This window comes from Erythranthe guttata, chromosome 13 (assembly GCF_056151865.1).
Source record: "Erythranthe guttata isolate IM_541 chromosome 13, IM_541, whole genome shotgun sequence".
Taxonomy (NCBI): Eukaryota; Viridiplantae; Streptophyta; class Magnoliopsida; order Lamiales; family Phrymaceae; genus Erythranthe; species Erythranthe guttata.
The window spans coordinates 16,298,031-16,308,398 of record NC_142545.1 but is presented as its reverse complement, the minus strand read 5'-3'; the positions used below and the strand labels follow the sequence as shown (position 1 = coordinate 16,308,398).

General features: G+C 37.5%; 3 protein-coding genes and 1 non-coding gene across 4 annotated transcripts; 3 read left to right on the top strand and 1 right to left on the bottom strand.

Annotated features, from left to right (window-relative positions):
- The first annotated feature begins 721 nt into the window (after positions 1-721).
- Positions 722-4,231, top strand: LOC105968600 (derlin-2.2). The gene is made up of 6 exons (XM_012993230.2): positions 722-1,316; positions 1,661-1,760; positions 2,529-2,743; positions 2,845-2,928; positions 3,411-3,464; positions 3,822-4,231. The coding sequence occupies exons 1-6, from the start codon at positions 1,218-1,220 to the stop codon at positions 4,002-4,004; spliced, it is 735 nt and encodes a 244-aa protein (XP_012848684.1). The 5' UTR covers positions 722-1,217; the 3' UTR covers positions 4,005-4,231.
- Positions 4,232-4,394: 163 nt separating this feature from the next.
- On the bottom strand, positions 4,395-8,456 carry LOC105968599 (tobamovirus multiplication protein 1). Its single transcript, XM_012993229.2, has 11 exons — positions 8,053-8,456; positions 7,831-7,921; positions 7,691-7,743; positions 7,209-7,301; positions 6,740-6,811; positions 5,987-6,059; positions 5,801-5,846; positions 5,618-5,681; positions 5,114-5,167; positions 4,910-4,987; positions 4,395-4,812 (listed from the first exon to the last, which is right to left on the bottom strand). The coding sequence occupies exons 1-11, from the start codon at positions 8,203-8,205 to the stop codon at positions 4,720-4,722; spliced, it is 870 nt and encodes a 289-aa protein (XP_012848683.1). The 5' UTR covers positions 8,206-8,456; the 3' UTR covers positions 4,395-4,719.
- Positions 8,457-8,715: 259 nt separating this feature from the next.
- TRNAW-CCA (transfer RNA tryptophan (anticodon CCA)) lies at positions 8,716-8,787 on the top strand. Its single transcript has one exon. It is a non-coding gene; the product is annotated as a tRNA-Trp (tRNA).
- Positions 8,788-8,971: 184 nt separating this feature from the next.
- On the top strand, positions 8,972-10,341 carry LOC105968596 (uncharacterized). The gene has a single exon (XM_012993227.2). The coding sequence runs from the start codon at positions 8,980-8,982 to the stop codon at positions 10,222-10,224; it is 1,245 nt and encodes a 414-aa protein (XP_012848681.2). The 5' UTR covers positions 8,972-8,979; the 3' UTR covers positions 10,225-10,341.
- The last annotated feature ends 27 nt before the right edge of the window (positions 10,342-10,368 follow it).

Genomic DNA, 10,368 nt, shown 5'->3' with positions numbered 1-10,368 from the left:
TCGGGTGTGTCCGAGTGTCCAAGTATCGGATACGGAAACTCTTCACCTTCTAGAGATGTCCGTGCAACATAGGTTATTACATTTCACATAATATCTCCGATATTCACTACGAATTCGGAGCCATTGATTCTCCCAATTATAGTAATTAAATAGTATTTGTATTTACACTTATAAGTAAGTCGTTTCTCAATCGAACCTAAAATAATTGAGTTTTTCTTTAACTTGTTGATCATCATTGGGTTGTGTCCAAAACCAATAATATTGGATTTGGACTTAAGATTATATTTTTGAAAATTGATAAAATTCTTTTCTCATAATATTTTATATAACTGTATGCAAATCAACTAATGAATGTAATAAGCTAATAATTAAAAAAAAAAAAAAAAAAAATGCAATAAGCTGATGGTATAAAGTAATTTTGAATCAATTTTTTGATGGGCTGTGAGGGCTTAAGTAAGAATAATGAAAGTTGACACGACCAGGCCTAACCAAATCCGAGATGGCGGGCTTCAAGAAAAACAGGCTCAAACAAATAGATCAAGGCCCACAAAAAAATATCCATTTATATAAATATTTCAAAATTCTTCACCATAATTAGAATGTCCGCAAAATATTATATTTTACAAATAAATAATTATTTAATACTCCTAATTTCATGATAAATTAGTAATCATGATAATTAGTAAATTATAAGAGTAAACTTTTTAACAGCAAAATCCACGTACATGAGAAAACTATTTTCTCACACACGAACACGTGCTAATGACATCACCGGCCACGCGTATTGGCATCTCATTGGTCGTTCCTCTCCCGGCGAACATCCTATTGGCTCGTGTATCACACTCCATCTTCGCGCGCGTGGCTTAAAAGTTTAACGAGTTTAGAAAGCAAGGAAACAGCTAGCTATATATTCGAAGGCACAGGAGATAGAAACAACGGGAAGACAAAAAAATCACCGCTTCGTTCTATTTGTTCTCATATATACACATCACCTGTGTGTATATATATAGAAAATTATAGATACACATTTTATATACACACATAGATACATTTCGATTCCAGCTGGTCGAGAGGCGCTGTTGATTTTGGTTGAATTTGCACCTGTTTTCACATTTTGGGGGTATATAACTTTTACAATCGCGGAGAAAATCGCGCTAGGGTTTCTCTTTTTGCTTTTTTTGATTGATTAATCAAAGAGAAATTCGAAGGAAGCGGAAATGGCACAAGCGGTGGAAGAATGGTACAAGCAGATGCCGATCATTACGCGTTCATACCTCACGGCCGCCATCGTCACGACCATCGGCTGCTCTCTGGATGTAATACTTCACCGCTCAGTTAAATTGTTTGTGTGTGTGTGTGTAAAATACAGTTGAATTTTATAATTCAATCGCCTATATGATTATATGAGTTAGATATAGCTTTGTGTTTTTAGAGAGGGGTTCGTGGGATTTCTGTTTTCGTGGTTGTTTTTTGGAGTCCAAAGCTAAATGATTTTTTTTAAAAGCTGAATTATTGGATATACTGAATTACTTTTGGTGCTTCATGTTATCATTAATGGTGTTGAAGACATTTCAATTGTTCGGGTATGGAACTGAATAGAAATAGAGTTGTGATTTTGTTGAAGTCTGACTGGAATTCCCTTTTCTGTGGCTATTTTCAGATAATTTCTCCATATGATTTGTACTTGAATCCGAAGCTTGTGGTGGATCATTACCAAATTTGGCGCATCATTACCAATTTTCTGTATTTCCGCAAGATGGGTAAAGTATCTATCTATCCTCCAAATGGTGTTGCTTGCGTTGATTGTTAGGTTTTGATCTTTTAATGAATGTATGCGGTTTGTTATTGGGGATTATAATCTAATCTGGTTCAAGTGGTTAGATGATTTAGTTATACGCTCACTTAATTTTTTGTGCATGTTGGGTCTAGGAGGTCAATTGATTTTTACGTCCTTCATATAACGACATATTTGAAAGCACATGTGGTAAAATGAAAGAGGAATGTTGACAAAGCTGATTAATGTTATTCTTGTATGGGAAATAAAATATGGTTTGATGTCTTGCACGTGTTTATTGTTTACGTCCATTGACTTAACAAGAAATTTTGTTATAGTTCTGCATATATTAGGGCTTTTATGGTACAATGGGCCTTGTTTGGTAAGACTTCCAACTTGAATGGAAGATGATCCATTTTCGAGAATATTTGCCTTCTAGTTATAGTGTTACACGTGTTAAACATGCATCCTTTTTTTCTACATAGCGTAGTTGCAGACGCGCAAAGAGAGCGCGTGCATACACAAAATTGTAGCTATTGATAATACAGTGCATTTAATTAGTTACTCCTTTGTCGCTATGTGTATTTCCTTAGCTCTGTGCTCAGTTGTTGTGCTGGTAATTTTGTATTCAGATTACTGAAACGATAATTTGTTTGATAAATTTAGAGCAAAATAGTCTATATGAGATGATAATTTTAATGGATCTTGTAGATCACTCCTTTAACTTACCACAGCTTAATTTTTTTCTTTACAGATTTGGACTTTTTGTTTCACATGTTCTTTCTTGCTCGATACTGCAAGCTTCTTGAAGAGAACTCCTTCCGTGGAAGGACCGCAGATTTCTTCTACATGCTGTTGTTTGGTGCGACTGTTTTGACTGGCATAGTACTTATCGGGGGGATGATTCCTTATGTCTCAGAGTCATTTGCGAAGATTATATTTCTTAGCAATTCCCTTACATTTATGATGGTTAGTTTTCCTGCAATTACTATGATTTGTGATTAAAGGATCTTTCAATAAAGCTGTTTGACATTCATCCCGCAATTTTGTTTCTTCTCTTATTGTATTAGGTATATGTGTGGAGCAAGCAGAACCCGTACATTCACATGAGCTTTTTGGGCCTTTTCACTTTCACAGCTGCCTACTTGCCATGGGTAAGTGATTTAATATCCGTCAGCTATCTGTTCAAGTGCTGCCATATTCTCCTTTTCCTTTTATACTATTTTCATCGCGTACTGTTTTATAAAAAATGTAAATAAGTTGCTGCACTTTTTTTTTTCTTTCTTTTTCTATTTGATCATTTTCTTCACATATGTTGAAATTTTGAGAGGGTCTACTTATATGATGCTATATGTATCTAATACATGGTTACTTAGATGCCCTCACAAAGTATGATAACTAATGATGGAGAATAACCTTTATGATGATGAAATATATTTCTTAAATATCTACTTCTTAAGATCCCTGTATATCTGACTCTTACAATGAGCTGTCTTGTAAGAATGAAAAAAGAACAATCGGAAGCAAGATATAATCTAGTCATTATTCGGCATGCTTTAGAACTATTTACAGTTTTTGCTCATTTACTTGCATCTGGTGTTGATACTTGACATATTCAATGGTTTTCTTTGTACAGGTTCTTCTTGGGTTTTCTGTCCTTGTTGGTGCCAGTGCTTGGGTGGATCTTTTGGTATGTCCTCACTATTGCACTTAATTTTCTCTTAAACTGGAAACTTCTCGTCACTTTAGCGTTTTTTTTTGGGGGGAATTATGAATGAGTTATTTATTTTTGTAAATGTCATTCTCCGAGCATTCCGGGCATTTATCAATGTCCGAGGTATTAGAATTTTCATCTGGGTTGCTAATGGTATAGCTGTGGCTGAAAGCCTCGATAGTTTGTACATATAGTTATCACATTTCATATGGCTTGCCTAGGGTATTCATGTGCGTACGAGTCTATTTATGATTATTCCTTTTCCTCACAATTATATTTGTCATTGGAAGATATTTCCGATACTTAAAAAACGAAGGATTGACTTTGTATCAGGGAATGATAGCTGGTCATGCCTACTATTTTCTTGAAGACGTGTATCCGAGAATGACAGCTCGCCGACCCCTGAGGACTCCAGCTTTCATCAAAGCATTATTTGCAGATGATCCTGTGGTGGCGGCTAGGCCTGATGATGTCAGATTTGCTGCTCCACAAGGCGGCCCTTTTCAAATGAATTAATTGGGTTGCGAGGTGTTTTGAGCTAGTGAATATTATTTGCATTTTATCTTTCACCTTTAGTTGTCCAGTTTTAAGCCCTGACTGTATAAAAATGCACCCCTACATGTTAACTCTGTTGCAGTATACTCTCTGCTTTTGCTACAATGATGTTTTTTTTCAGGCGACAGAATTACCATTATGGCAGAAATGTAACTTCTTATGGGATATTTTCGTAGTTCTTCCCTAAATTTCTTCGTCTTCTGTGGCTATATTAACATATAATTAAATAGCTCTCCCGAGGAGATATCATACCAGTAATTAGATTGCCGATGGGAGAAGTCTGAAATTCCCGTTAATAAGATTTGTCCGTATGAATTGGACTTGGATTAGGTGCATGCTGTAAGATGGATATTTAGATGGACAATAGCACTCAGAACTCGACGATTTAGTACGAGGAAAGTAATTTGCAACATTACAATTATGAGAAGCAAAAAACGTTAAACTGCAAAATGTGACAAAATGGCGAACTTTTTCCATGCCACAAGTCTAAAAAATAGTTTTATTGTTATCCTCAGCTTAAGATCAGCACAAGAAACAACCCAGAACAATAATAAATCTGGACTTTGTTTTCTAGGCTCTGGTTTGATCTTGTAAGACCACCAGATACGAAGCTTGAACCAGAGGAACCCTTCAAGCAAAGCCACCTAATTGTACGACTACTGCACCATTTCGTTGACTAGCGGATTGGATGGTACTGTGCTGATATTCTTTTGGGAGGTAACTTCCGCAAAATGTACAAGACAAGAACTGAAGGAAGAATCTCGACCAGCTGTTTTTGTTTTTTAAAAATGAAATATGAATCAGAATACGAGAAATACTCTTACTTGGGGGAAGTTGGCACAGGGACTAAAGAAGGAATACGATACCGTGTAGTAGATTAAGTTCAAGATTGGATGGTTTAATACGTCAAGTGTTGCATCTGAATCAAATGCTGACAGCACAACCTGCAGTAAAGGGGGAAATAAACACTTAACTTTTCCAAATTCGTACTTGGTCTTTTTCAATTTCTTGTCTGTAAATCTCGACCTAATGTTATCAAGAATAGAAAGTGAAAGGAAACTTAATCTTACCACGAAGCAGCTTACAAGAAAGCAAGTGAAGCATATAGCCGTTACGGATCCAACCTGTTAACAAATTACGGTCAGTTCCGGGAATCACAAAAGAAACAACAAGGAACGAAAGGACAAGCTATATAGTTCACCGTACAAAGTGAATTTACGAATAAATTTATTTCAGAAAAAATGTTGCCATCTGCCACTTCAACCATTGTTATTCTAAAGGGCTATCCAGATTTTAATTAATCTATTCAACACTTCTCGGAGATGGATAATTTGCTACATGTTGAGTTCTGAAAGTGGATGATGACAAATCATTGTTGGTGCCTGGGACAAAGTCGGAACTATAATTACTACTGCTTAAGAAGTCATAGAAATACAGGTACAGTCCTTCTGGAATATTTAACTCTCCTCCGACAATAAGCAATCGCATTTCCAGTTTAATCGATCGATACACAGTGGGAATCAGAATACCTTGTCACAAAAGTTTAAATGAATATGAGATAAATAGGCACAAACCTCATGAAGTTTCTTTCTCCTCCCTTTAGATTCAATAGGGAAGCGTTTGAGCATAAAAAATAACCTACAAAAAGAAAAATGACAAATTTGACACGCATATAACAGTGAAGAAATCCAAACTTAAAGACTCCGAGATAATAATTCTGGTAAGAAAGAAGAACAACAAACAAGAAAAAAATTCACCTTCCCCCATATAGCAAAAACCCTAATGCAGCTATAAGTGATACCACTGCAGAACATAAAGAGATAATCAAGATCAGATAAGTAGAATATCCACATCTCAAGCAAACTAAGAAACGCGAAGCCTCAAATTTTGCACAAATATTTATTCGAGACTGAACAAAAGAACTATGGTGGGGTCAGAATAACCTGCAATAAATATCTTCCCGATGAATTCCACAGTGCTGTTATCATCTATCCAGAGGTATACCCAAATACAGCCCTGATATCAACAGCTCTTTCTTGTCAGACTAAACAAATCAAATGGAAGATTTGCTCGATCAATCCAACAATTTGAAACATTTTAACTTTATAAATATCAGGACATCTTTGCAAACCTTACAATTCAAATTATCTTTATCTTACCTGACATTCTACACCCTTGGCAGACATTATGCAGTGTAGGCATGGATTAACTTAGACCAACAAAATAAGATAACTCATGCAGTCTATGATCTCAGAAAGAAACAAAATCGAAGTTATTGGAAGCTAAGTTTTTCATTGTGCATTAATTGGATTTCTGTAAAATCTTTAGGATCTTTTCATGTCTATTTTTCTAGTTAATTAAGTTTATCAGTTTTTTTACCTTTTGAAGTACACGCAGATAGGCAAATCTGATTTTGACATATTCACGGGAAGTCTCTAATCTTTCAAACCAAAGTTGGGTAGCAAGGCACTTGGTCACTGATTTTTTTCTTTCTTATTACATAACTTAATGTTAGTTATTCTACATATACGAGAATTCCTTACTTTTTGTTAAAAAGCAAGATTCAACATATAGGGTATCCTAATTCTGCCAGCTATAAAACTACGGTACTTCAGCTGAAAGGAGAAAAATAATGCCCACATATCAAGTAGAGAACCAAACAGGTATTTTGTCTAGAGATTGGATGTGCAGTGCACCTGTATGAAGTAAATTGCACCGTTGATGGCAATGTAGAAAATCTTCAGTTTATCTGCTGGCAAACTTTTAGCCTGAACAGGACAAGGATGAAACAAACTGTCAGTGATTATAATGTGACATAACTGCATTCACAATTCAAAAGCATCTTAATTTCAGCACCACTCCAATCAGGAAAAGTAAACGCAATGTTCGAGTACTTTAAAACATTCCACATTGGCTCCTTCTCTGAATTGAAGTCCCAGAGACTTGGCTTTTCCGACAATTCTATCGTATTTTTACTTCGAAAATCGATTTAATGGTGTAGTCATTACACTCCAAAATATTTCAAAATAAAGCCAAATCTCCTCACATGCTCCTATATATTTCCCCGAAAAACTAAAACAATCTATAATAAAACGTAGCATTCCTAACTTTCTTTAGCCACAACCTTTAACTGTATAAATTTTAACTTGAACTTTCTAGTCATACCTGATGGTAAATCTCTGCCCAAAAAAGGACAAGAAGCGAATATGTGGAAAAGAAGAGCAGGCCAGGAAAATCCAACAGTATCAAAGTCAAAGCCTGATTAGAAGTAAACAACATATATTAGATGATCAGAATAAGCATGAAAATGTATAATTATTAATGACATCTACAAGCATTTCCAATGAAATTCATCTAACTCGTAACATAATTAAAAAAAAAACTTCTATATGAAAGAACTATGCTAAAAAATCACAAAATATCGTTTCAATTAGCAAAGGGCCTCCATATGCTGGCCTTGGAAGATAACTAAGTAACTTGACTAGCTGACATCTTTCAACGGAATCAAACATTCTCTAAGAAAGTGGTAAAACAACTGTTCTTGATGAGTGATGCCGTAAAATTTTCTGTTACTTCAAACTTCAAGCAGACTGATAAGCATTATAATTGCATAGGGGCCATAAATCCGAAGGCGAAGCGAAACTTACCTTGGGATGCAAGAGAAACACGTGATAATGAAATCCAAACAGAAGAGCACGAACTGCAAGGAGTAGTTTAATGATTAATCCAATGAATAGAAATTATATTAAAAAAGAAAAAAGTTTAATTGAGTGGTTACTCTTCATACCTCCATTCACAATGAAGTTCATGAGGTGGAAGACTTTTTGGGTGGTCCAACCAAACTCAGGCACCCTTAGTTCAATCCTAATCAACTGTATCTGCAAAAGATAAAACGTAACCCCATTTTAGGGATTTCTATTTCACACACAAAAAAGAAAAAAAAAAAGAAAAAAAAGAGCAACGCGTATAAGCAGTAAGGAAATAAGGAATGAATACACAATTGACTAACAAGGGCGACGGTGGAGACGAGGGCGTAGGCGGCGCAGAGAGAGAAGAATATTCCGTCCTGCCATTTGTCGGACTCGTCGATCTCGTCCCACCAGCTGGCCCGCAGTCCTCCGGCGTCGATGATGGCCGGAAAGCTGAGCAGCGTCCTCGTCATTTTGCACAGAAGCTCTCTCTCTCTCTCTCTCTCTCTCTCTCCTCTTCTCCTTGCTCACGTGGTTGAACTGAATAGGTCAAAATCGATTAGCTGGTTGTGTGCCTGTACTTGTGTGTAATATATTATATATATATTTTCCAATCAGAGGAAGAGATCAAATCGGAGAGGTCTTTTTTTCTTACAGGAGAAAATAGAAAAAGGAAAACAGAAAGAAAGGTGTGAGATTTTCAAACGAAACATTGTGAAAGGACAACTTTACCCTCGTTGTTAGCTGGAAATACTTGAAAGGTCAAAGAAGTTATTTAACTGGTGGTTGAAATATTGTAATATGGTTACCATTTGACAAACTGTAAATCAAATATAAGGATTTGTGCTCTTAAATTTAAATAAAACTACCAGGATTTTATGATATTTAATTTTGCTTTTTAACTTTAATAAGTGATCAAAATTGCATTCATATCAGAATAAGATCAATAGAATTAATGTTAACGAAGAGAAATATCACCATCGGGATCCGTGGCGCAATGGTAGCGCGTCTGACTCCAGATCAGAAGGTTGCGTGTTCGATTCACGTCGGGTTCAAACCCCCCGATACATACGGATCATTTTTTATTTCTCGGCCCATCCTTTATATTTATATTTATTTCTCGGCCCACCCTTTATATATGTATATATTATTTTTTTCGGCCCATCTTTTATATTTTTATTATATTTGTCGGGCCATCCTTTATATTTTTATTCTTTTTTATCGGCCCACCCTTAATTTTCTTTGAAATGCGCAGTCAAGAACCAGGTTCATTTTTCATTTGTGCTTTCCTCAATTCGAGAACGATGCAACGATCAATGGCGTTGCGCAGCAAACTCCGATCACTGGTACTCCACCGGAATCGCCTTTTCTGCACCTCTGTAGTGAGCACAGACTCCAAAAGCACAGAGAAAACCCGGGCCGTACTCTTCCGCCTCCGCTTCGAGCAAAACCCCGACCGCATCCTCGACATCTGCCGGTCCGCCGCCCTCACCCCGGAGTTTCACCTGGACCGGATCGCCTACTCGAAAATCGTTTCAAAGCTAAGAGAATCTAACTACCCCGGCATAGGGGACTTCATCAAGGAGTCCATGGATCAAATCGCCTGCAAATCCGAACGCGTCCTCGCTCACTTCATCGTCCTCTACGGCCACGCGCGCCTTGCCAAGGACGCCGTCAACCTGTTCGACGAAATGCCAGCCCTAGGCGTCGATCGAGACGTGAAGACTCTGAACTCCCTGCTCTTCGCCTGCGACCTGGCCGGAGAATACGGCGAATTGAGGAGGGTATTTCTGGAATTCCCTCGAAAGTACCAGCTGGAACCGAATCTGGACACGTACAACATCGCCCTAAAGGGGTTGTGCGCCTCCGGCAGTGCGAACGAGGCCCACTCCTTACTTGCCGAAATGGAGAGGAAAAGCATAAGGCCTAACGCCACGACATTCGCAACCGTGATTGCGGGGTTCTACAAGGAGGAGAACTTCGAAAGCGTGGGCAAGATAATGGAGTTGATGAAGAAATACGGCATACCGCCGGGTATTTCTATCTACAACGTGAGAATCCAGAGCTTGTGCAAGCTCAAAAGATCGGCCGAGGCGAAGGCGTTATTGGACGGGATTTTATCGAGGGGTATGAAGCCGAATGCGATGACGTATAGCCATTTGATTTACGGGTTCTGTAGAGAAGGGAATTTGGTGATGGCCAAGAGTTTGTTCAAGGATATGGTCGACAGAGGGTTTGAGCCGGGTGTCAAGTGTTATTTCACTATAGTTTATTATCTTTGTGAAGGAGGAGATTTTGAGGTTGCTTTGGCTATCTGTGAGGAGTGTTTGGAGAAGGGTTGGGTGCCGAATTTTTCTACCATGAAAGCGCTGGTTATGGGGCTTGTGAGCATTGGCAAGGCTGATGTGGCCAAGAAAATCATTCAGCAGGTGAAGGGGAAATTCTCGAGGAATACTGATACTTGGGTGGAGATTGAGGAGAAGATTGGTTAGCGAAAGCTTTGGTTTCTGCGTTTCATTTTTGTTTTTGAACCATGTTTTTGTAATGGTTAACGAAAAATCGACACATTAAGACAGTGGTGTCTTTATGATATGGGTAGTTTCGTTTCACTTCCTAGAAAGAAAGCAAAAAAGTAT

Excerpts from the sequence above, each read along its gene's own strand:
- LOC105968600 (XM_012993230.2), top strand. The coding sequence starts at position 1,218 with ATGGCACAAGCGGTGGAAGAATGGTACAAGCAGATGCCGATCATTACG. Across the intron at positions 1,317-1,660 it reads CCATCGGCTGCTCTCTGGAT|ATAATTTCTCCATATGATTT; the intron begins GTAATACTTCAC and ends GGCTATTTTCAG. Across the intron at positions 2,929-3,410 it reads CAGCTGCCTACTTGCCATGG|GTTCTTCTTGGGTTTTCTGT; the intron begins GTAAGTGATTTA and ends TTCTTTGTACAG.
- LOC105968599 (XM_012993229.2), bottom strand. The coding sequence starts at position 8,205 with ATGACGAGGACGCTGCTCAGCTTTCCGGCCATCATCGACGCCGGAGGA. Across the intron at positions 6,060-6,739 it reads GTGCAATTTACTTCATACAG|GGCTGTATTTGGGTATACCT; the intron begins GTGCACTGCACA and ends TGTTGATATCAG. Across the intron at positions 4,988-5,113 it reads TTCTTGTAAGCTGCTTCGTG|GTTGTGCTGTCAGCATTTGA; the intron begins GTAAGATTAAGT and ends CCTTTACTGCAG.
- LOC105968596 (XM_012993227.2), top strand. The coding sequence starts at position 8,980 with ATGCGCAGTCAAGAACCAGGTTCATTTTTCATTTGTGCTTTCCTCAAT.